Here is a 27,147-nt window from a genome sequence, read left to right as displayed (position 1 = left end):
GATAAGTGCTTGTGAGAAAAAGTGAGCAGATAGTGGAAAAGAAGCTTTCTAGAGCGCATGTGTCGGCTGCCTACGTTCGCGCACGCTATCAAATGGAGTAGGCTATACTTTGAAAGGCTTGCGCATTCGACTGTACGCATACGCTAGCGTACGTGTAAAAATACTGATGTATACTTTGGGCTTTCGTAGTTGGTTAGGACAATAATTAAGTGTATATAATTAAACAACTACATAATTCCTTAAAAATAAAGTGTATACCTTTTTTTCCATAGACTGTAAAAAAAACTTTTTAACTTTAAAAAAAAAAAAAAGAAAAAAAAGAAGCTTTCTTCTGATTAGCGCCGCCATGATGGATTCTAACTTCCGTTTGGGTGCTCTCCTGTTCCGGTCTATGTAGAAAATTTGAAATTTAGAATTTTGAAAAAGGGGTGAAAAAATAAATAATATATATTATATATATCGACTGAATTAATTAAACTGAAACTTTTTCAGTGTAGATAATATAAAAATAATGTGTGCTCTTGTGATGAAACTATATGGCTCGATGTGCTTTTTAAAATCATTTTCATTGGTATAACGTTATCGGCTCGGAAAATACGTTAATTGGACTACAAACACCAGAAACCGGAAATTGTAAAGCATCGTTCCAGTCGGATGAGACTTCCGCGTTCAGGAAAAAGGTGGATAATCGAAAATACTTTGGCAGCGGTGGGATTCGAACCCACGCCATCGAAATGACTGGAGCTTTAATTTTGTTGCTCAAGTAACATACCACGTGACTTACAATGAACAAAAGCAGTTTGATACAAATGTTATTAAACAGGACAAGTTCACTCTAAACAATCTCAGCTCAATCATTGGTTTATTTATTTATTTGACATACACTGCAAGTGTCATACGTTTCATAAATCCGAATCGCTAGAAACAACCGTCTCGGAACAACTGTAAGCGTCACATTTGATGACGCTGACACTAGCAATAAAATGAATAATAAAAACACGAAAACATCCGGTTTGCAGGCTACTAGAGCAGGTCTGTTCTTTATCACAGAGGCTACGTGCAGCGAGTGCTCACCAGTGTGGAGTCCTGCCCTGCCTCCAGAACACGTGACTCTACTATGGCCAAGGGACATCTCATGAATATTAATTACGTAACGTGACGTTTACCTAATGGAATCACTTGATTTGATTTCGGAAGGCTGGGCTTATAAATATTAATTTACAAGATATGTTATTACGAATAAATTAATATTCATGAGCCGTGCCCTCGCTTTAGTAGACTTCGTGAAATCGATAACAACATGAGCTCCCCCATAAAAGGCCTGATTGAATATGGCTTTCTTTGAATAACAATTTGACGTCTTATCCTTTATGCAAATCTGTTTTGTGTATTTTCAATATTATATTTGTTTACTTTTATATATTCAGATATTATTCAGACCTAATATTTCTCTTAAATGGAATGAACTGTAAGTACATGAATGTGTGTTTGATAACGCCCACTAGAGGGCTGAATATGCAGCTTTGAGGTTGTGCTGACTTATGCGAGGTTGGAGGAATCAACACAAGGAAGGGAACATTTGCTCGCAGGCCAGGACACGTAGTACGCATTTCTGCAGAGGCACAGTAAACCTGTCACTGTCCAGTGAGCTCGAGACAGAGACACAGCTTCCGTTCAAACGCGCGATACATTGTTGCATTGCCTTCCTTTTATAGAAAGGGTGTGAATGAAGATAAGAGAGAGTATCAGTTCTCTATGTCTCCTGTTTTCGTTATGTTTTCATTCTAGCAGCGTTATTCATTCATAAGGTATGTGACATGCACTTTTGATTATTCTTTCTTGTGGTCTGTACTTGCTTTTTGTTTTGAGTTATCATGCAACAAATTACATTAAATAAATGTAAATTTCATTTTAAAAGAATGACGTTGTAGCTTGAATGTATTGAAGTAAAATTATTTTGTCATCGCAACTGATGTTTAAAGTATATTTGGCACAGCAGCTGTTTGACGGGACAATGGAATGCATGAACAGGAACAGGTTTATCTCTTCACATGTTCTTGATCATTCGTTCTCAGTTCGTCTAAAACAAAATCTGTTTGCATTTTTTTTTTCTTACAATGCATCTGCTGATGTAGCAGCATTTGACACTTATTCTCATGTGCTTGTTTGTAGTTTTGGTGCACAACAAAGTGGGGCATTATGGCTGAGGAGGAGCTCATGTTTGATATGGAGGAGGTAGGAAGTCCTCGGGATGGATGTGTTAAGAGTAGAGTGGCTTTCCAAGATTCGAATGCAAGTGATGATGAAGAAGAAGATGATGAAGATGATCTCCGTATCTGCCCCATCACTGACGACCTCATAAGCCCAACCAAAGGCTTCTTTGACTACCCAAAGGACGTCGTTCGCAACCAGCAGCTTTCGAGTTCATTGCCCAAAAGCTCCTTCACATACAGAGTGAGTCTTTCCCCAGTTACTCTACACTTTACTGTAAGCAGTAATACGAGGTTGTGCAATGTGCTAGATTTTGAATATAGTCAGATGTCCAATACAGCACGACTTCGAGTGCCTTATTGCTTTTATAAAACTGTTACTACATAATAAGAAATATTAAGGGCACAAACTTTCATTCAAACGTTAGAGTATTATGCAGCTACATTAAGTAGCCTCTTCCTAGATAAATATAGTCCCTAGCATATAAACAAATGTTATTTTGGACCACTATTTGTACTACTTCTGTAGTATACAGCATGTTTATTGTGTGCAGTATCAGAATTTTATGAGTATATGGCAATTGCATAACATTTTAGCAAAAACGTGCAGAATACAGCAACTGTATGCCACAATGCAATAGTGGTGAATGCTTCTGACACAACTTACATAGACATGTATAATAGCTGTTTTTATTTTTAAATTACCCATTATTAATATAGTCATGTGGCAACAATACTAGTGATTGAATCATTCATCATTGTATAATGCACAATGTTTGACATGCTATTTCATACTATTACAATAGCTACATTTAATGTCCTAGATACATACATTATGTATTTTAGCATGACTGTGATGCTGTAATGCTGTATTTTTATCCAGAACTGGAACTATCCATTTCATGATCGTATTTTGATGGTAATCTAAGCACGTCCTTATCTTGTTCATGTCCACTTAGACAGTGACCTCTCTGTATTGGTAAAAAAGATTGCCTTTACCACAGAGAACTATTGAATAAATGGTTTTCTTAACCACAAAGCTTTTTGTGTTGTTACCAGAAGAAGCAGTCAACTAATAGTATGCAAAAATTGTTTTCCTCCATCTCTGTGACACTCACTTCCATATATGGAGCTCTCTCTCGAGCTCTCATGATATGACTTGCTTAACCTCATGTTCTGTAAATCTTACTGTAAATAAGGCAAATGTTTTTACTAATATTTTTGTGTTTAAACAAGTGGGTTTGTCTATTCCTCCATTTTAGAACGAAAATGAAACTGAGCAGGATGGGCACTCTGTCAGGTTTGGCTCTTTAACTGAAAAAGGCCGGGTATGTTTAATATAAGTTTCAATTTCTGCCCTTCACCTTTACTTTTTCTTTCCCAGATTTTATTAATCCATCTTACCCTGTGTCATTGTGGCATCTAGCCTGCAGTGCATGCTCTTTTCATATTTCTCCTATCACCTTATTTTCCCTTTCACTCCTTCTGCATTTGCTCACTGTAAAAAGAACCAAGAACCATCTGTTAGGGATGCATAGAATGTATGTATAAATAATATTTCATATGTTATGGTTAATATGATGACTAATATTGTAAATACAGTACAGCTTACTTTTTATTTTCTAAATGTATGTTAAAAATGTATCTGTGTATTTGTATTTAATTTTTTAAGAACTTTTATAATGTGTAGCAGAGAAGATGCTACTTTTTAGTGCTCATTTAATCTAGCATAGTAAAAGACTTCTATATTTCAATAGAAAAAAATATCAACTTAAAATATCAGAATGTTGCTATTTAAAAACACAAATAGTGTTCATGCCTAATGTCAATATACTGTAGGTGTTATAATTTTTAAATTTTTAATTGTTGTTTATATATATGCTTATATAGATATCATGAGTTAATATACAGATGCCTATGGCTTGTAAAAGCCTATGTCAAGCTGTCTTGTGACACATGGGTAATGTTTCCGTACTTCAGGGGTTCCCTGTAAAGAGGAGCCCAGATTTTCCTAGTGTCTGACGTATATATTTGTACTCACTGTCTCACTGACCTTTCGAAAGGAAATAAATAATTTTTTGAATGTACTTGGCCACAGGATCTACGTTTAGTGGTTATTTTGAGATCTCATGTCAGGTCTGCTGCAGTCAGGTTTACTTCACTGATGACACTTGGATCACGAGGAGACTTTTACTACAGTATAGTAGTACAGTAAGCTAGACCTCTTACAGCTTTTATTCAGAATTTGCAAAGCACAAAGTTCTGGAAATAACCCAGCCTGGTGTTTGCTCTTGACTAATGTTTAGCAGGATCACAGAACGGCAACTGTAGTACCTGTACCACAGGAACGGGAATCAAGGAATGTAACAATTCATGTTCCAATTTTGATTTCTAAAGGAAACAGGATGTCTTGATAATCATTTTCTGATGGTATTTTGTAATTTTTTTTAAAACTGAGATCCCTAACCTGATGTCTACTGAACATTTTCAGCATTGATTCAGACTTTTCTTTGTCCTTTTATTCCTCTGTTATTCTAGCATACCTCTTTTCCTTCAGAACCGTCCTTCTTTTCCCAACCATAGTTTTGTGCTTGAACACTGCCCTAAAATATAGGGTGGATCGCCCAATTCAGTTTGTCAACCCATACAAACAGATGTGAACGTTTTTCAAACAACTTCAATTTCTCTTGCGCAGGCAACTTGGAAGCATGCTATTGAGATAGCCAAAGCCATGCCAGATCCTTGGGCTGAGTTCCATCTGGAGGAAATCGAGACGGAGCATTGCACTCGATACAGGTGAGTGAATATGAGGCTTTTAAAATGGTTAACCTACTGTTCAAGTAATGAAGGTTTGAATCCAGCAGGAGGCAACACATGAGCAGTGATGGAGAAGCTAATTTGAATCTTTAGAGAGCCAAGCTACAAGCTAGTCCAAGCTATTCTTTTGGAAAAGTAGTGTAAATAACTACACTATAACCTACCTACCTACAGCTCCACCAATACTACTTAAAATACAATACTACTTTATATGATGAACAGATTAAATTTAGCCATTTATTCATGTATAAACTTTGTTCAATGCATATACAAGAAGCATCAAATATGGTAAACAGAAGCTCAACTGTACTTGCTTGATGTGCGAGAAGAAACCTCACTGGTCAGGGCTCCAAACTGCGACTAAAATGGTCGCATTTGCGACCAAAAATATTAATTTGCGAGTGAAGTTTTTGCTGAGGTCGCCACTGGCGACTATATATAATTTGCATGAAAGGACTTTTTTCCCGATTGTTTTGCGCTCACATCTTTTGTTATGTTCACGTATTAAACTTACATAAGACGATGCGCATCAAAGTTTTACTGGAAAAGAGTTTCAAACAGTCCTCGTCTCTGCCGAACACAGTCTGCTGAACGCAGTGAGAGAGACCTGAAAGGGCCTGTTTACACCTGCTCACTTCATGCATTTTCTCTGATCGGATATCTATATGATTTGTTAAAACGTTTCCCCATTTACACTTGGCCACATAAATGTGTCTTCGCAAAACGGATATAAATCCGTTCTTCAATTCCCGCTTCATATGCAAATATAACGGAGTTCACGTCAATGAAAGCAATGGATAATTTTATTAATTATCAGCTAATTTCAATATCAAGAGAGCGCGCGTCATCAGCACTGGAAAGATAGGCTAGTCTCGCTACTTTTAATGAAGAAGATTGTGTGTTGAGAGTCTGCGGCTTACTTTCAGGTTCATTCAGTTTGCGCGTCGCTTGCTGAAGAAATACTCCGCTACTCATCCGCGGTGATGCTTGTTGCATTGCGCTGTCATATCTGACTATAACACGCCATATAGCCTATAAAACGCTCTCACACGTCTATTATTTTAATATTATGGGAGGAGTAAAATTACCATGTGGTTTCAACAACCAGATGCATTTACACTTGTCCGGTCGATCTTCTTATCGAGATCTTAGTCTATATGCTGTGTTCTGTTAATGCTTCCTGTTATTTGAAGCGCACTTGGCATCCAGTAATCGCAAAAAGCTTTGTGCTGTCTTACTTTTTAATAAACAAAGTATCAGCTTTAAAATGCTACGAAATTCAAATGATGCGGTTTGGGTGCTCTTTAATGCGGACCACAAGCGCACACTTTATAATAATATAAACACCAGTACCCCGCGTCCACACGGTCCGTGTATGCGTCCGGATCGCGCGAGCGGAGAGTATCGCACTTAATGCTCAGGCGCGATCTCTTTAGCACCTCAGTTAAAGCAGCAAGTGAACCCATTATATATTTCGATTTACTACTATAGTATGAAATGAACATGATCAAAAGGTAGGCAATAAGAAAGCCTATAGTACAACTTACTGAAATGTTTTATGTAAAAGCTGTGTTTCAGTGTTTCAAACTGAGGAAATGTATAAAGCTTGTAAACATTGCATTGTAATACATTTACCTCAGAATAACCACTCAGTGTCCATAAACTCATCAGTCAGCTAGAAAAATAACTATAAAGAGGAGCGTTTTGCTATATTCATGCGCTGTTGCATATTAATATTTTTACTTATTCTGTTGTACATGATTCAACTCCTCCAATAAAATTGCATTTTACTAATGAAGAAAAACAGACTGAATGTGTGGAAGACGTGACAACATTTATAGGATGCACTGCACTCAGTTGCCAAGTGATGCTTATGGTCCATGATATTGGTACAGATTCTGTGTAACGAACAATTCTTTGTGACTGTACATTTCAAGTTGTAAAAGACATTTAATTCACACTTTAAGTGAACCTTAGTCCCCCGGTCGACCTGATCATCTACAAGATGGATTAAAATGCTGATAAAGCCTAGAAAAGATAAGACATAAACACATGACAAAATGATTGAAATGTTAAAATAGGGGGGAAAAATAAAATGATAATAATAAAATAAACCACTTTTATTCTGTGGCACCTAAAAAAATAATTTGGCGCCTAAGTTTTTCTTTTATAGGAGCCAATGGCTCCTTACTTGATTTTTTTGTCTGGAGCCCTGCTGGTTCTTACTTAGGCTCAAACATGCAAGAACAAACCCCATTGGTTCTCGCACGTCAAGCAAGCACTTTTGTTCATCTTCGTTCATGTTTCAAAGATGAACAAAAGTCTTATGGGTTTGGATTAGAGCAGCTTGAGTGTGAGTAGCCTAATTGATAACAGAATTTCATTTTTGGATGTATTATCTAATTAAATGAACAACCACTTTTGAATAAATTAACAAAGAAACACAAGATCCACCAAAAACTTGGATGTCACTGCACTGCTTTGAAAACACCCGAGCTACTCTCTTGTTACTGAAAAATGTAAAATATGTAGCATCGCTACTTTAAATTAGTGAGTCCCCAGCACTGCACATGAGATTGACCCTTGTGACCTATCATCACTGAATCGCTTTTTAAGTCTAAATCAATCTCAGATGATTTCAGAACATGTCATCACATGTTAAATTTGAGACACTTTAAGTATAATGTCAGATGGATACTAACACAAGTGGCCGACTCGTAGTTTCAAGACTCTAATTTTAAACATTTGTAACTTCACACCTCTAAAATATCCCTTGAATTGCAGCCAATATCTGTGTGTGTGCCATTAAACAACTGTGTCTGATGGGTTGGTATACATGGCACACAGTGTTCTGAGCAATGGGGGAAAAAAACCCCAGAGCACTTACTTGTGTAAATATTGGGCGTTTTCTTTAAGGACTGTGCCTATTGTGCAGTATTTACTCTTTTAACTCTTTCATTAACTGTCCCAATGAGGACCAACAATCAATTATGTATATTTTCTACGAATATTATCATCATAATGTAGAAGATACATGTTTTAAGGGTAAAATGCATTTACATTTGTTATGTTTACATCTCCATGTTGCCACATAGTTTGAAACTGTTTCCAATTGCCGTAGTTTGATAACTACTTCTGAGAATGAAAGGGAATAGAAAGCTATATTTAAAGTGACTGAAGTGTAAACGTGTGTTCTTGCTCTTTAGATACAATGCGGTTACTGGTGAATGGGCAAAAGATGACATATTTATCAAGGTTTCCTCTCAGGTATTTTGGCACTATAATACACTTGTTTTCTGTGATAGTAACACCCAAATAAATGTGTTAATACTGATTATTTATGTATTTTTTAATTAATTAATTTATATTTCTTTCACAGCCATTTGGAAAAGGAGCCATGAGGGAATGCTATAGATCGTAAGTCAAGCCAGCTTAAACATATATCTAGACTAGATAAATATTAATGAGAATTAATATTTAATGTTTATTAATGGTTATTAAGCAAAATTGTACAATTTCTTGTCAGTGTAGTCAAGTTTTTTCAGTTTTCCTTCACCTTTTTGTAGTTCATAATTAGTTTTATTAAAAGTCAAAAACTGCACTTTATGTTGTAACTAAAATGTTGTGTAGAATGGGTTTACTTAGGACAGGGGTCTGCAACCTTCAACGTCAAAAGATGGCCCATTTTCCACGGAATAAAATTCACGTGGAGCCACAAAATGTTTGATGCCCAAATAAAGATGACACAGCATATAGCCAACCCTCTACAAAGCGAATAAATCACTCGCATATGCGACTAATCTTCACTCTGGGCGACTAAATGATGGCTAATAAATTCTCAGATTTTACTCGCCAGTGTGTGAGTTGGAGGCTAAGTATTAGTTTAGCACAGATATATTTTCACTCTCTGACCACTCTGACTGAGCGCTTCAGAGTTTCGCTCTCCATCAAGTGATCTGTGCTATTTTTCTGATAATCTGAATGCATGCGCAGCGCACCTGTATTTGAGGTACCATAAACTCTAGTGTATAACTCGCCGTAGCTTTGGTGAGAGCAGAGAGAGCAAGAGAGAGTATTACTGTACATACATGCAAAATTGACGCGCTACATGTAAACGATATTCTTTGTTGTATTTTCGTGTCAAAATAACGGAGTTCCTTTGGATTTTTTCAGTTTTTAAGAACTGCCGGGATTTCTGGTAGTGGGCGGAAATAAAGCGCAAACGTCCCTGTTTTGATTTCAGCGAATCAGTTCTAGCGAACGCACACAACCTGATTAATATTCATGAATACAGCTGCTCGTTAATCCTTAGTGCGTTTTATACTGTTCTTATTAGCAGAATTCGTATTATTATTATCGTTTCATCAGTATTATTGTTAGTTTTTCCCCATTTTTTTTTAACAGAAACACTGAATGACCAAAAAAGCACCACCAGTCCTAAACTCAGTTAAAATGCCTATGCATTCATGCATAGTTAGGCTACTAAGTTTTAATTCTAATTACTAAAGTTCTATCATTAAATAATACTTGATTATCATAATGTCATATTATAATGCTTGACTGACTGATGTTAAGAGTGTACTTTCAGATATTTAATAAGCTGTACCATTTTACAAACATCAGTAGGCTATATATATATATATAATAGGCCTAGTCTGGCGAGTAAACTAAAAAATGTACTAGCCAATGGCGATTCAATTGCCAATGTGTCCGTAGAGGGTTGATAGCTAAAGTTTTATATTCAGTTATGTTACAGGGCAGGGGAGTAGCAGTCATTTCAGAAGTGAGGGGGACAGAAATGTCAAATGTAGTAATAATAATAATAATTATAATATTTATGTATGTATGTATAATTGACAAAAAAATGATTATCTCTTACTTTTAATTTGGTAAGAAATAAAATACACTGCTGGACAATAACCAATAATTTGTCTTCTATAATATTTTTGATAAATATTTTACTAATGAAAATTTTATGGTTATGATTGTACAATCAGTATATATACTACAAACACTTTTCCATTTTTATCACAGAATAAGGCAGAAAATATATTTTATAGCTTCTGTAATTAATGCTGTCAATTACAACTGTATCATTCATATTTATTACCTGGAGAAGACTTGAAAAACACACAAACCATATCGTCTTCACGTTTCATCCGTTAAGTTTTATGCTTGTTATTCAGCTTAGCTACAGCTATTGCAGGGATGCCTGTCAAAAGTTATTATTACTTCTCATATGAGTCCGTTTTGGACTTTCTGCTCGAGAGCAGCCTTTGGCTTCAAGTATGAATAAAACGTACAGCGCGTGAGGACGTTCAGCGCTACGTGATGATCACATCGCTTTGGATATGAATAAAACGTATCCAAAATGACGTGACTATCTTTTCTCTTTTAATTTAATCTAGATTTATTCACATTGGCCCTTGAAAACCTCTACTTTAACACACTTGACCGAGAAAAAGTGCAGGGGAAGAGTTTAGGTTGTATTAAAAGTCGGGGGGACACCTCCCCCGCGTATTGTTCACCCATGCTACAGGGAGCCACAGCAGAGGGATGAAAGAGCCGCATGCAGCTCGGGAGCCGCGGGTTGCCGACCCCTGACTTAGGACATTACTGACACTGCTTAACACATCTTTTACTTCTGAAGTTATATTCACCACATTGACCAGCCTATCAACATTGTATTAAAAATATTTGTTGTACTTTATGGAATATAAATCCCTTTTAGTTGGTACGTTCCTTTCTTAGTGGTATATCTTTCATTATTCAAGTAATAATTTTACTTCTCTCATCTTGTTTTGAAATGGTTTTTTGTTGATCTGTAGCTTTCTATTCCCTTTCGTTCACAGGAAGAAGTTGTCAAACTTTTCCCACAGAAGCAACTGGAAATCGGCCTCAAACTATGTGGCTAAGAGATACATGGAGACCGTGGACAGAAATGTTTACTTTGAGGATGTGAGGTTACAAATGGAGGCTAAATTATGGGGCGAGGAGTTCAATCGCCACAGGCCTCCTAAACAGGTACTTCTTTGGTGGATGTTGCTTGTTCATAAAACATTGACAATTTTGGTGTAAACTAGGTTTGACCACTCAAACCTGGTTCGAACAATCACACCAAGTTATGAATTATGTACTTATTTAATGTATCCCATCATTATTAGGTTGACATCATGCAGATGTGTGTTGTGGAAATGACTGGTCGCCCTGGGAGCCCTTTATTTCACCTGGAACACTACATTGAGGGGAAGTACACAAAGTACAACTCCAACTCTGGTTTTGTGAGGGACGACAACATACGGCTTACACCCCAGGTGTATTGTCAAAGATGTAACAAATCTGAATCTGTTGTCCCAGTCAGATGATGTTTGATTATTTATTGGCAATTGTGTTTTTTATGGCTTTAGGCATTCAGTCATTTCACATTTGAGCGCTCTGGACACCAGCTGATAGTGGTGGACATTCAGGGTGTTGGGGACCTTTACACAGACCCTCAGATCCACACTGAGAAGGGGACTGACTTTGGAGATGGCAACCTAGGTATTTATCAACATCCTGTATTCTTTTTCTCCTTGGAAACTTGAAGAATTTTTGATTTGGCTTAAAGTTGACTAATGTATGCATGAGGAACATTTGTAATGATTGTCTGTGTGCTTGTGTTTCAGGTGTGCGTGGCATGGCTCTTTTCTTCCACTCTCACCTGTGTAATAAGATCTGTAGGAGTATGGGCCTCACTCGTTTTGATCTGTCCCCTTCTGAATCTGCACAACTGAACTACACCAACAAATTGCTGGTTTGTATTGGATAATCAAAAAACATGGTAGGATGGCCTGGGGCTAGTGTGAGAGATTTGGGTCAGTTGATGGAGCTGCTAAATAGGGACATTGCTATATTTATATAGAGTGCAGCAGAGATGACGTATTTTTGTAGGCCAACCCGGAAGTTAGCATCACCCTGGTTTCCTAGAGAAAAACTACTAATATATATATATATGTTGTAGAATAAAAGATTAAAATATCTTGAGCTTGTGTCAACCACAGATCGTATTTCAGCCATTTACCTAAAAACCCATTCAAAAAACCATTTGCCTTCAGGACGTAGGAACTGGAAGTGCTAAAATTCTAACTCGTTTCTGGGATTTGGCCTACAAAAATATGTCATCCTGCAGCACATCTATTGCCGATATATTGATGCACCATTTTTCCATGGTTAACAACAAAAAAAAAAGCTATACTGAAATTATACTGAATATTGCTTGCAATGGTTTGATTTCTGCAGGTTTTCTAAATAAATTATTTTTTCTAAGCAGCAGTCAGCTCAGACTGTCCTCCGTGGATGTGAAGAGCATTGTGGTTCGCCCAGGGTCCGAACGACCTCTCTCGGCCACATGCCTGTGCTCCTCTCCCGGCTCTCTGAGACTTCCTTGGTTGATGAAAGCAGTGACACAGACACGGTTCCATGTTCTCCACTTAGTATGGGCATCTCTGCAGGCCGATCACCCATGGGTAATTCTGGACTTACCCAGTACTATGTGTGAATGCACCCGAGTGGCCCACCAAAGTAATATCAAACCCCCTTTAAGGCCAAGTCAGATCATGAGCAGTACATCAATGGTATCATTCATTTTGGTATCATAGCAGATCGAGTTAATGTTATTGATACAGTTATCTATCTCCTCCTCCACATACTGTCTATGGTAATATCAATGTGCTACAGTTTCCCCCTACTTAAGAGAACAGGCAAAACAATGAATGAATCTTTTTAGGGTCTATCAGCTGTTAGGATGTTGCAACCATCTGGAAAGTCCCTCCACTTGTTGTCAGCTGGCCGAGAACTGAAGTGGGCCTTTGACTGGCTGGTTGTGACGTTACTAAAATGATCAGTTCTTTTCATTGGGAAAACAACGATAAATATTCAATGCATTTGGCTATTTTTAGACAGAATGTTCTCTGTACTTTCAAAATGCTTAAAGGTTTGTGTGTTGTTTGACACTTATAAAGCAAAAATCACAAACCATGTTTTGTATTTTGATACCAATATGGATAACCGAAAACTGTTGTAAAAATAATGGTTGCTCTGTTTACAGCAGTGTGACTTATCTAAATTTAAATTTCCTCATAGAAAGGTAACTATGGTGTTAAGGGTTTGTTTTCCCTAATGCTTAATTATGTTCCTGCCTAGAGGATGGTATCTATGGCTTACTTCATGAATGTTAATTAGCTGGTGTTGAAGTTCCTTGGTAATCTCAGCCAGTGTGCACCAACCTTTTATTATTTTGATTATTATTATAAATACACACATTTCCAACTTACATGTATATGGCTGTATACCGGATTATATACTTGTTTGAAATATGAAAACTGTCATGTTGCTTTGTATCAGATATTGGTATCAATGTCTTTAAGACATTTTTTTTTTTTTCAATTCATATGGACCAACCTTGATATATTTTATTTGTGAATTTTATCCTCACTCCTGTCAGCAGTCAGGATATTCTAGCTGAAAAGGAAAGTTTGTTCTTATATGTCAGGTTCATACAAATTTCACACTGTATTTTTGTTTTTGGAGCACTGAACATTAATTTTATTCAAGTCACCACTACTATGTCTTTCTATCTATGTGTGTTTACAGGCTGGTCATTCATGAATGAAATGAATGAGGCACATCGAGCTAATGGAGATCACAAGGTCAGTTTATGAAGAAGAATATAAATCCACCATTAAGAGTGACATAAAATTCAGTGAAGTTTTGTGGAAACTTATTTAAGTTGATTTTAGCATCAATTCTAATTTGTATTGTGAACTGTAATTGCATTCGCAGGACTCAGAGAATGGAGGAGACAGTGGTTGCCCCAGCGAGAAACGCAGTGAAGGAGACTTAGTTGAACATCACAGTCAGGTACAGATTATAAAATGGCTAGACAATGCAAATTAAAAATCTTACAAAAAAGTATATTAAACGATGTTTATATTATATATTAATCACAACATTATTTGTATCTGGCATAAAAACAGTGAAAGTTTTTGATGATTGAGCCATTTCTTTGAGGGTGTCAACATTAAATCCAAACAAAATTAAATCTGAACATTTTAAACTAAACTAAGAATTTACAACTGTTGTATTTAAATAAGAAATTGAAATTAGAATCTATTCTTGCTTGTTTTCTTTGTTGCTCCCCAGGCAAAGTTTCCTTTCTGTTAGGGTGCATTATAAACTTCTTGTTGTTGTGTGCTGTGCTTAAATGCACCATGAAATGTAGCAGTAATCATTTTTGGGCTGAGATATGAGATATGTGATGGTAGGTTTTCACATCATCGTTTAGGGACGTCCCTTCTACAACAGACATTACTCAGAATCGGACGAGGACAGTGTTCGTCGGGTAACTACGAAACCATTGATAAACTCACTAAATCTAATCATGATAGTCACCCATCACCCACTGATTCCTAATCTGTTTTCTTCTCATAGATCATTAATTTAGAGTGGTGCCATCCTGTGATCCACCTGCTATCTAAACCTCTAAACGTTTTCATCTCATTCTTCTTTCATCTAAACTCTAACCTTTATTTCATCCACATCCACCTTTATCCTCTAACCAGTGGCAAGCTCTGCTTTCCCATACTGTAAATCCATATGCAGGGTTCCCACAGTCATTGAAAACCTGTTAATGTTCCTAGTCATCATGAATGACTAGAGAAGTCATGGAAGTCCTTTAGTCAAAATGTGTTGGAACCCCGCATGTGATTTCCTGCATGCATTGCTTTTTTGTGCAGCAATTTTTGAAGTATTTATTTCTGTGGTTTTCCTCACAGATGTTAGTTCTACTGCTTCTCGTAGAAACGTTTGATATTTAAAAGAAAAAAACAAGAGAGCAGTTATATGTATAAACACAGGTTTTCAAATGACAAACTGTTTTCATTGACAATAAAAGAACAATTCACTGATCAGCTATCTGCTGTATTTGATAGCACAACAGACCAATATTGTAAGCTATATACCAACTATATGCATAGCTTGGTCTTGGCCAAAAAAGTAAAAATGTTTTTAAAAAAAAGCATGGACATATAAATAAAAAAGTATTGACATAAGAGTTGATTTTTGGACATGGGACAAGTCAGTGATGTTGTAATTTTTGCCTATTTTGGTGTTTAATGATATACTTTTTTGTTGTATATCTCAGCTGACAGAAGAAAAATGGAGTTTTTACCATTCATCTCGCTCCCACATACACAGACCTTCCTGTGTGGCAATGGAAGTAGAGAGACTTAACACTATGCTTCTCGAAAGGAAAATTGGTAAATCCATCCTAGGCAAGGTAAGAAATTGTGCCATGTGTTTTATAAACCTGTTCTTGAAACTGACAAATATCATTGTATTATCATCCATTATTCCTTGGTTAAGCCAACCAAAAATTAAAAAACTGTCATTGTTTACTGACCCTCATGTCATTTCAAACCCACAAGATGTCTTCGAAACACAAATTAGGATATTTTAAAATTGAGAGGTTACTGTCCCTCCAATCAGAGTCCATGCAACCAAAACTTTGAAGATCCAAAAAGATCTCAAAAGGGGGTGTAAAACTAATCCACATGAATCAAGCAGTTTATTCTAAGTCTTCTGAAGAGATTTTCGCTTTATATGATGTAATTTATATGATGTAATTTAACACAGAAGCTCAAATGTGCTTTTCACATGCTAGAATATACATTTAAGCTTCCATGTTTACCATATTTGATGTGCTCTATGTATGTGTCTCATCATTGTTTATGATAGTTAATGAAAGTTAACCTAAATTAAATCTGTTCATCATATAAAGTGATTGTATCTCTTCACAAGGCTTGGATTAAACCGCTCGATTCATTTTTGGATTAGTTTTACAACACATTTATGACCTCTTGGATCCCCAAAATTTTGGTTGCGCAAACTTGCAATAGAGGGACAGAAACCTCTCAGGTTTCTTCATTTGAGATTTAAAGATGAACAAAACGGGTTTTGAACGACGATGAGGGTAAGCAGATCAAGAGAAAATTTTCATTTTCGTGTGAACTTTTCCTTTAAGGTACATCTAGCCATGGTTCGCTACCACGAGGGCGGGCGCTTCTGTGAGAAGGATGCACCATGGGACCAGATTTCTGCAATGTACCATTTGGAAAGGGCTGCTATGTGCGGGGAGCTTGAGGCTATAGTTGCCCTTGGCCAGTGTTACCTTCAGCTGCCACATCACATTCTACCAGAGATCGAATTAGAGGTGCTTTCTTTTCCTAATTATCTTGTTGTGTTTCCTAATGATCTGGTTTTGGTGGTCCTGCTTATGCTTCCTCTGTCATGTCTGTGTTGTTTCATCTCAGGCATCTGAGCAAAACAGCAAGAAGGGTTTTTGCTTTCTGCTGAAGGCCGCTGAGGCAGGAGACCGGCCGAGTATGATTCTAGTAGCCCGAGCATTTGACACTGGTTTCAACCTCCCTTCTGATAGGTGAGAAACGCATTGATACATTTTTTGTCTTTTTGGACCAAGATGTGTTTAGAGCTGAAACGTTTTATTTTGGAATTTTAAAATGCAGGGTTATGGACTGGAAACACGCCGTGCACTGGTATGACTCTGCCTTAAAGATGACAGACTATGACGAAGGTGGAGAGTTTGATGGGATAAAGGATGAGCCGCGCTACCTTCTGTTGGCACGATTGGCTGAGATGTACCAGGAGGGAGGCCACAACCTGGATGCAGACCCCCAAAGAGCAGGTGAGTGTATCTCATGCTCAGGGACACCATGAGCATTTTTGTCATCAGAATAGTATGCGCACCACCCGATTGTTTTGTAACCGTGCTTACTTTGTTGCACAGGTCGCACATGCGCATTAAATTGGTTTTGCATGAAACAGTTGTACCACAAGGTGGCAACTCTGTCCTGGGCCGTTGTGCCAAAGTAGAAAACGAAACTAAAGAGACTGAACAACAACAACAAAATAGCAGAGACTGCAAAAATAAAAGATGCACGGATTGACAAGCGCTTGTGAGGGAGTAGGTATGAGACAGCTCAGCTTTGCTTTAAAAGAGTTAAAAAATATTTGTTATTGGTCATAACTTACAGGGAAAAATAGAGCAGACATTTAGCATGGATTAAGTTTTCTATAGCGCATGTGTCAACCGCCTGCTTTCACACACAACATCAAATGAAGTATACTTTGAAAGGTTACGTGTTCAATAAAGTATACTTGGAGCTTTACAGTAGACCCCCCTCCCAACCCAAATGAAAATATCACTAGGCCATTAGTCGATACATATAGATTTTAATTAATGCATATGTATGAATAAATTCAAGTTGTAACGTTTCCTAGTCTTGGTTGACTAAATTATTATAATTTTTCATTTAATTGCTGGGGTGCCAGACAGGGTCACTGTCATTTAGTCAAACCAACCTTGTCAAGTCAGTCAAGAAACTTACAAAGGCCTATGTATCTAAATAGCCACATACCACATAGATATGAGTTAGGAAATTCATAAACCTTCAAAAAAACAAAAAACACATCAACATAGAGAGAAAACAACTGAACACAAATCACCTTTCAATTTTCAAATCAGTATATTCAAGGTTCAAAGTGCCAAAGATCAAACCACAATTAGAACACAGAAAAGGAGAGCAATCAGTTCATTAGAAGTGTCCACAATATAAGTCGTATAATCCAGCTAAGAGAAACAGATCAGTTCAAACAGATCACCCAGTCAATTCAGTTTCTGATAATCCAGCAGCATGAACTCTCAATAGAAAAGGGGCCCAACAGAAAACGGGTAATAATAATAATAGTCAGTCACCAGTCAACAGTATCCACCGCTGCTGTAATTACTCACAACCTCATTTTCTTGAAAGTCCGGTTCGAGTCCGCGACTCGGTAACTCTTTGAGCGTTACGATTGAGTTTTCCGACTCCCGCTCCATCCGTCCCGGTCAGAATACACCTTGCTTGACGGCATCCTTGCAGCGTTTAAACAACAATCCGCGTGACACACAGCAACATGTGATGAAGTGATGAATAATCCAGGCAGTGAGAAGTTATTAGATCGCTATGAATCGCCGACGGACTTAACTTTCAACGCGGGTAAAACAACAGAAACGCCGCGCGAGTCTTCAGAAAGAGCTCCGTGAGCTACTGCTTGCCACTTGGCCACTGCCATCTTGCCAAACGGACGTCATCACCTAATAAAGGTATATCAGAAGGCTGGACTCGCCGTGTAACCAATCAAATGACAGGAACTACATAAATATATATTATCCTTTAATGCTGCGTGCATTTAAAGTTAATTAATTTTACATAAACGATGAAAATTAATGATACTTAGTACTCACTATGAACATTTTACTGAAGAAGAAAGACATCATAGAATAATAATTCCATAAGAACTGAATCGATACCATACTATTTATTCCTGTGATGATATCGTCACACTCCCCTCTCCTTAAGAAAAGCCGACCCTTAGGCAAAGGCGTTAAATCAGTGGCCCAAAATCTCTTTCTCAGTAAATCCAAGGAACTCTTCCTCATCACTATCTTCTTTAAAGAGTTCTTGTAATCGACGTTTTTGTAACAACTCAAGTTCCTGTGCAGAAGGGAAACAGGGTCTAAGCTTGGAGACATGGACTACCCTTAAATCCTCTCCTGAGTCCTCCAGGACAATTTCATAGTTCAGAGGTCCCAGCTTCTGGACTATCCTGTAAGGTCCTTGCCATTTTGGAGCAAGTTTCGCAGAAAAAAACTTCTCTGCTTTGGAATAAGGGTGAGCACGCATCCAAACTCTATCCTTTTCCTTAAACACAATTTCTCTCCGATTCTTGTCATAATTCCGTTTTTGACGTTGACGAGCTGTATGTAATCTTTTCTCCACATACTCCTTCATGTGATGTAATTCTGTCACTTTGTCATAACAGGAATCATCAGGACAAATATCACGTGGTTGCAGTAACACATCCATAGGACCTCTAAGGGAGCGGTTGAAATTTAACTCAGCTGGAGTTACTCCTGTGGATTCATGGACAGCAGAATTAAGAGCAAACCTAAACTCTGGAAGAAACTTGTCCCAATGTTTATGATTATCACTGACGTATGAGGCCACCATGGTTTTAAGTGTACGATTTATTCTTTCAGTGCGATTTGTCTGTGGGTGGTATGCAGTTGTCATTTTGTGCCCGATGTTCCATGATGTACAAAGTTCCTGAAACACAGAAGATACAAACTGAGGTCCTCGATCAGACAAGATGTAATCTGGAACCCCCCAACGAGTGAGTATTTCTCTGATAAGAACCTGCGAGACAATTTCAGCTGTAGCTTTACGCAAGCTAAAAAGTTCCACCCATCGAGAATAGTAGTCCACAAAAACCAACAGAAAGACATTCCCTGAAGAACTCCTGGGAAACGGACCCATTAAATCTACTCCAAGTAACTCCCATGGCCGTTGTACAATGGTTTGTTGCAGAAAGCCAGGCGGTTTACGGCATTCTGGTTTATAAAGCTGGCAAATATGACAATTCTGCACAAATTCTTTGACATTTTGATTTAAATTTGGCCAGTACACCAAAGCTTGAAGTCTCTTGCAGGTTTTAAACTGGCCCAAATGACCAGCAAGAGGGTCTTCATGAAGAGACTGGAGTAGTTGAGATCGAAGAGCCTTTGGTATATACACTTGGTACACAATTTTGTGTGAAAATTGGACAACTCTGTAAACCTTGTCCTCTAGTATGGTAAATTTTGTAGAGGAATTAACAGTGACTTCCCCGGACTCCACTATTTGTTCATACAAATGTTGAATGTCTGAGTCTGTCTGTTGTCCTTTCCAGATGTCATAATCTGTAATAGGCAGGGGCAGGTGCTCGGTTTTCTCCGATTTGGACTTCAGGGACAAAACCGTGGAACAAGTTAGTACTCCTGACTCCTCAATGTCCAAAGGAGCTCTAGACAGAGCATCAGGGACTGTATTGTACTTCCCCTTCCGATACTCCACTGTGAAACTGAATTCTTGGAGTCGAAGTGCCCACCGGATTAAACGAGTGTTAGGCTTCTGAGTTTTGAAGATCCACATCAAGGAAGAGTGATCAGTAACAACAATAAAAAACTTTCCTTCCAGATAGTACCTCCATTTCTCAAGAGCCCATACAACAGCCAAACATTCCTGCTCCGTGGTGGTATAATTTCTTTCTGCCTGATTCAAGGTTCGACTGGCATATGCAAGGACTTCTTCTGTACCCAGCCCAGTTTGCTGAACCAGGACTGCTCCCAAGCCTACCTCGCTTGCATCGGTATAAACAACAAAAGGCAAATTCCAATTAGGATGGCCAAGCACAGGTGACGACACCAAAAGCTGTTTAAGGGTGTTGAAGGAAGCTTGACATTGAGAAGTCCATAGGAATTTAGCACCTTTCCTTTTTAAGGCATTCAAAGGTTCTGCCACCTGAGAAAAATGAGGTACAAACCGGTGATACCAACCGGCCATGCCTAAAAATCGCTGGACTTCTTTGATGTTCTTTGGCACAGGAAATTCTTGAACAGCTCTTGTTTTTTCAGGATCTGCCTGGATTCCTTCAGCAGACACTGTGTGACCAAGAAACTTCAGAGATGTCCGAAAGAAGTGCGTTTTCTTCATGTTAACGGTCAGATGGGCCTCTTTCAATTTATCCATAACAGCCTGGATGTCCATAAAGTGCTGTTCCACTGATGGAGAATAAATTATTATATCGTCCAAGTAAACAAAACAATTTTTCCTTTGCAACTCTCCTAGGACTTTCTCCATCAACCTTTGAAAGGTTGCTGGTGCATTTTTAAGGCCAAAAGCCATGACCTTAAAATGAAATAGCCCTTGCTTGCAAATGAAGGCAGTTTTATCTTGACTATCCTTCTCCATCTGAACCTGCCAGTATCCACTGTTGAGGTCCAGAGTGGAAAACACAACAGCACCATTTAAAGACTCCAGAATTTCTTGGATAGTTGGTAATGGATAAGCATCTGACTGACACACTGAATTTAACTTTCGATAATCCACACAGAAACGATAACCACCAGTTTTCTTGGGAATCAGGACCACAGGAGAGGCCCAAGCTGAAGAAGAAGACTCAATAACATCAGCATCTATCATCTCATCGATGAGCTGCTTTATAACCTTCTGTTTGGTTGGAGAAACACGATATGGTTTTTGCTTTATGGGTATATCTTGTGTAACATAAACCTGGTGGGTTAAGACACTTGTCTTTCCAAGGACATCTGTGCAGACATCTGAATTCTGCTGAAGTTGTCTTAAAAAACGTTCCTTTCCTCTTTCATCAAGCCAGGTGTTTTGACATGCCACATGCAAAAGATCTGATTCTTCCTTTATAATAGCAGGGGGAAGAGCAGAAAAAAGAGCTAGAGGAAAGGAATTATGCCAATCATGAACAAAAACATTCTTCAAAAAAGAATATTTCTGATCAGACTGAAACCAGTAGACATTATTCCTTATATCCATTTGCAGACCACTAAAGAAAAGAAAATCCAAACCCAGTACAACAGGAAAGGCCAGCATCTGAGAGGCCAGAATAACCACAGGTAAAGTTACAGTTAATGTTTGTACTACAAATTGAACTTCGCCCCATCCTAATGGCTGTCTGGCTCCTCCATCAGCCAAATAAATAGGACCCTCTGTCCAGGGTTTGAGTTGGTGAATGTGATACCCCATAGTTAACCACAATTTCTCATTTAATAAGGTATATGAAGATCCAGTATCGACCAAAGCATGACCTTTCCACAAATCAATACCTACAGGTACAATCAACTGTTGAGGGAGAGATGATGAGAAGGGATGAGTAGGTGAGTACACAGACTCCCTATGACTGACAGTGCTGACAGTAGGATGATTTCCAGAGTTACTTTTAACAGAATTTGAACTTTGCTGTCCTTTATAATTTTTATTTTTACCAGAACCAATCTGGGAACATGAAGCTGGAGAATGAGAGCCTTTACACCGCCAACAGAAGGGATTTTTAGAAACATCTAGTGCTGGAACTACCAACGGGGGACTCAGTTGAGCAGAAGCAGGATTACTTGCTCTAGATTTCCAAGGTTTTTTCCGTTGTTCATATTGTAGCTGGTTTTCCTTGTCCTTTTCCAGTTGTTGCCCCAGACGGACTAAACCATCTACAGTAGTAACCCCGTTACTGCGAAGTTGACTGGCCAGCTGAGGATTAATGTTCTTCAAAATTAACTTTATGACTTCATCCTCAGCAATTTGTGGCTTCCAGCGTTTACAGAGAGCTCGATACATGTAAGCAAAATCTCTTATACTCTCACCTTCTTGCTGTACACGTGTTCTTACTCTCTCCGCTAACTCATCCTCATAGTCTTCGGACAAGAAAGCAGCAAGAAACTTGGATTCAAACTCCAACCAAGTAGTTGTTTCAAGTCGAGCAACATCCCACCAGTCTCTAGCAGTTCCATGGAGCACATTCCTAAATGTTGCTATTAATTCTTCATCGGAGAGTGGATGGAGAGCCATGAAATCATAACATTTCTCCAGAAAAATCAGAGGATCATCACAATCTTCTAGACGACCAAAGCATGGAAACTGGATTTTAATGGGCTGTTTTCCCAGAAAACGTCCTCTCCCTTCCACAGTAGTGGCAGCAAATTCATTGCCCAGATTACTCTCAGAATCACCTGATCCATATTGTAATGTAGAATGAAGTCGCTGCAACCTGGGATTCACCACTGGAAGGTCTACAACATTAGAAGACGGGGAGAGAATTGTTTGCACGGAAGCATTTGCTTTCATGGAATTCTGCTGCGATGATTTAAAAACTTCCATATCCAGAGTTAATTGTTGAAGATGTTGCGTACACTGATGCAATTCTATCTGTAAAGTTTCATTGGTACTTGGCCCAGCAATAAAGGTGTTCATTTGATGAGTACATTGATCAGTTGTTTTTTGAATTAGATCCAACGTAGCGGCCATTGGTTCCATAACAGCATTGAAATCCTTCAATACCTCTGAATGGTGATTTTTTAATCGCCAATGCAACAAGTTATTGAACTCCTTCCGGAAATATTCAAACTGATTACCCATTAGCTGTTTCATTTCAGTTAGTTGTTTCTCAAATGCAACATTCATATTCACAGTGAAAGAGTCTACAACCTGCTTCAACTCTCCCATTTCTGTTAAAAATGTGTCCTTCAAATTCTGATATTGTGAATGGTTCATTTCACTCAATTGCTGAAGCGTCAGAGTGTCTCGAAACCCAGTCTCTCCCAATGTGGGTTGCAAAATTGGAGATAATGGGGGTCTAATATCAAAGCTTCCTGTTAAATCCATATCCAGCAAGGTATCATGAGTTGAATAAACCTGAAATTCTGGTGAGTTGGGTACACATGTTTGAATCTCCTCTTGATCAGAAGCCATCAAGTCCATAAGATCCTCTTTCAAGGCTTTATTAGTGGCCTGATTGCCATTTCCCTCCAATTCATGACATGACTCACTTAGAAGGTCAGCCATTTTCTAAAGGACTGTTACAACAGTTCAATTGCGTTTTTGTTTTTTTAAAAATGAAGTGAAAGTTCCAAAGGGTCCCGTCTGGGGTGCCATTTTTTATGTAACGTTTCCTAGTCTTGGTTGACTAAATTATTATAATTTTTCATTTAATTGCTGGGGTGCCAGACAGGGTCACTGTCATTTAGTCAAACCAACCTTGTCAAGTCAGTCAAGAAACTTACAAAGGCCTATGTATCTAAATAGCCACATACCACATAGATATGAGTTAGGAAATTCATAAACCTTCAAAAAAACAAAAAACACATCAACATAGAGAGAAAACAACTGAACACAAATCACCTTTCAATTTTCAAATCAGTATATTCAAGGTTCAAAGTGCCAAAGATCAAACCACAATTAGAACACAGAAAAGGAGAGCAATCAGTTCATTAGAAGTGTCCACAATATAAGTCGTATAATCCAGCTAAGAGAAACAGATCAGTTCAAACAGATCACCCAGTCAATTCAGTTTCTGATAATCCAGCAGCATGAACTCTCAATAGAAAAGGGGCCCAACAGAAAACGGGTAATAATAATAATAGTCAGTCACCAGTCAACAGTATCCACCGCTGCTGTAATTACTCACAACCTCATTTTCTTGAAAGTCCGGTTCGAGTCCGCGACTCGGTAACTCTTTGAGCGTTACGATTGAGTTTTCCGACTCCCGCTCCATCCGTCCCGGTCAGAATACACCTTGCTTGACGGCATCCTTGCAGCGTTTAAACAACAATCCGCGTGACACACAGCAACATGTGATGAAGTGATGAATAATCCAGGCAGTGAGAAGTTATTAGATCGCTATGAATCGCCGACGGACTTAACTTTCAACGCGGGTAAAACAACAGAAACGCCGCGCGAGTCTTCAGAAAGAGCTCCGTGAGCTACTGCTTGCCACTTGGCCACTGCCATCTTGCCAAACGGACGTCATCACCTAATAAAGGTATATCAGAAGGCTGGACTCGCCGTGTAACCAATCAAATGACAGGAACTACATAAATATATATTATCCTTTAATGCTGCGTGCATTTAAAGTTAATTAATTTTACATAAACGATGAAAATTAATGATACTTAGTACTCACTATGAACATTTTACTGAAGAAGAAAGACATCATAGAATAATAATTCCATAAGAACTGAATCGATACCATACTATTTATTCCTGTGATGATATCGTCACAAAGTGACATTACTTTAGAAAAGTAACGGGATTGTTTTTTTATTTTAAAAGTCCATGATAACATCAGTAAAATCCAATTTTTGCCTAGACTTTAGTTTTTGTTTGTTTGTTTTTAACCAAGGCCAGTATTGAGAATCATTTGAGAATATGTGTCGAAATATTCTGTTCATGCCATCACTTGCAATAGCATCTATGAATGTGCAATAGGATATATCAGCTGTAACCACAGTGACAGTGACTAAAAAACTGTCATATTACATTTGAAACAAAAAAATTCATCTTCCAAATTAACTGACAGCTTCAATACCTGAGTGAGAGCAGAGTATTTAAGTTGCACGCAGACCACAAAACTCATGGAAACTGCTCCGATGGAAGACAGTTACTGGACCTTCAGATGACAAGGTTTCTGTCCATGCCTTTGTAAGTTATAAACCCCGCATTCAGCAAACAGTGTCTCTCTCAAACTTGTACAGTCAGGTTCCATTCACACAGCAGGGCTTCACCGAAATGCGATTGTTAGTCCTGAAAGTTTATGGGTGAGTTTAGTTATAGAATGCTGTTGTCACTGCTGTAAACTGTAAAAATTATTTAAAAATATAATTTGTTGTGCAGTCAGTAGGCCCCTGGGCTTCTTCTCATGGAAGCATCCTGCTCATTCTTCTGCAGAACTTCAGAATTAACTTTGGAAAGTGTTACAACAATACAATATAATGTTAAGATTGTGCCGTTATTCTGCTGACCAAAAATATTAGATTGAGTCTCCACACCAAGATTTTTTAATGCAGTGTTTTTTTTACCAGCTCCGCTCAGAGGAGATCCATTTTCTCTGGTATTCAAAACTGTCTTATCAGCCTGAGAGTTTGACAGAGGAAGCTGTGAAATAGCAGAGAGCAGGAGACGAAGTGATGCTTTAAAAAAAATGAGTGGAGTTTATTGAATAATTTTAGTTGCGTATGTTTTAATGCTTTGGCTTTGCCCTGTACTTTATCTGTCCAGAACAAATAAGTAAGTGTTATTATACCAAAGCAAAAGCAATGGAAATTTACTGCTTCATAACATTTTCCTGTGACTTTTAATATAAATAGTGTAATAAAAGCTTAAAAGAAAAAATAAAACAGCAGAGATGTACAGTTTGGTCATTATTTTCTTGAAATGACACACAAGTTACTATAGGGATACTCATATAATTAAAATAGGCAGTTTTGGTTTCTAAATGTGACCTGAATTTGTTGTAACATTTTAATTTGGAAATGAATGCATGTGTGAGTTATGATGTCTTTAAATTTTGTAGGTGATCTTTTCACTGAGGCTGCTGATGCTGCTATGGAGGCCATGAAGGGCAGACTGGCCAATCAGTACTACATGAAAGCAGAGGAAGCATGGTCTATGATGGAAGAATAAAAGTGCTGGTGTGCAAAAAAAGCATGAGCACGGTTCCTATTGTGCACCCAGCCCCTGTTTACATGCAGTTTTCAATGCCTTATATTTTTCTTGGGTCCCTTTGACCTAAGAGAAATAATGTTGATATTGGATCAGTTTTCTAATGAATGTGACAAGGGCATACTCTGATTCCAGATCAGTGATATACTGAGGTGCTAAATACACACACTCTCCTCTTTAATCTTTTAATCCTGGTTAATCTTTCAATAAGAACAGTTGCACAGTGTCTGCAGCCTGCTCAGGTTGCTTCATGGGAATACAGCCATTACCTCTCAATAATTTCTTTCTCTTGTTTCTAAAAGAACAACTGGATTTTTCTTTAATAAACGTGTTGTGACTGTTAAAAATGGCATTACTGATGATTGATGTTACTTCTGTATATTTAATATGCTAGGGTTGTTAGATCAGATGTCTAAGAATATTAAGCATCAATAGCTATTGTTGTGTTTTAACCTGTTCTGTTTTGACTGTCAAAAAACTTTCATAATTCATAATAATCAAGGAGTGCAGAAGTGAGTGTGATCATTTTTGCTGGTCATTTTCAAATGTGAAGAATAAAAAAAATAAAATCATTTAAAAAAATTCAGTCTCATTACACATTGTTCAGACAGAATTAAGTTGTCTTTTAGTTTACTGTATACCGAGACGCCACTGAACATAAATTAATGCTAAGAAAGAATAAATTATTTAAGATGGAATTTTAGGCATGGCAAGGACATTCAGCGACACTATAATAATAATCTTTATTTAATATAGCGTCTTTAAATGTTACATCTCAAAGCACTTTACATAAATAAAACAACAAAATACACCATATAAATCACGTAATAGATCACAAAAGAGGAGAAGTGCATTCAGAACACATTAAAATAATATAAAAAATCAAGTAAAAGCTACAAGAAATAAGTTTTAAGGCGAGATTTAAAAATGTTAAGAGATTTTGCTTGCCTTATTAGGTAAGG

The 27,147-nt window shown here is 37.8% G+C and overlaps 1 protein-coding gene across 2 annotated transcripts; it reads left to right on the top strand.

The window, feature by feature from the left end:
• The first annotated feature begins 1,276 nt into the window (after positions 1-1,276).
• LOC306852031 (eukaryotic elongation factor 2 kinase-like) lies at positions 1,277-26,760 on the top strand. 2 transcript variants are annotated; one of them, XM_079388622.1, is made up of 19 exons: positions 1,328-1,808; positions 2,173-2,454; positions 3,473-3,538; positions 4,906-5,006; positions 8,234-8,294; positions 8,407-8,444; positions 10,880-11,051; positions 11,192-11,341; positions 11,435-11,567; positions 11,693-11,820; positions 12,337-12,532; positions 13,659-13,714; positions 13,848-13,925; positions 14,350-14,406; positions 15,208-15,342; positions 16,087-16,275; positions 16,376-16,500; positions 16,589-16,767; positions 26,037-26,760. In XM_079388622.1, exons 2-19 carry the CDS (start codon positions 2,200-2,202, stop codon positions 26,144-26,146), a joined length of 2,229 nt encoding a protein of 742 aa, XP_079244748.1. In that variant the 5' UTR covers positions 1,328-1,808; positions 2,173-2,199; the 3' UTR covers positions 26,147-26,760. The 2 variants fall into 2 exon arrangements, with proteins under 2 accessions (XP_079244749.1, XP_079244748.1); XM_079388623.1 differs by lacking the exon at positions 14,350-14,406 and having other exon boundaries at positions 1,277-1,808.
• The last annotated feature ends 387 nt before the right edge of the window (positions 26,761-27,147 follow it).

This window comes from Barbus barbus (genome assembly GCF_936440315.1).
Source record: "Barbus barbus genome assembly, chromosome: 32".
NCBI classification, from domain to species: Eukaryota; Metazoa; Chordata; class Actinopteri; order Cypriniformes; family Cyprinidae; genus Barbus; species Barbus barbus.
Note: the sequence above shows the minus strand (reverse complement) of the source record. Positions and strands in the feature narration are given on the sequence as shown.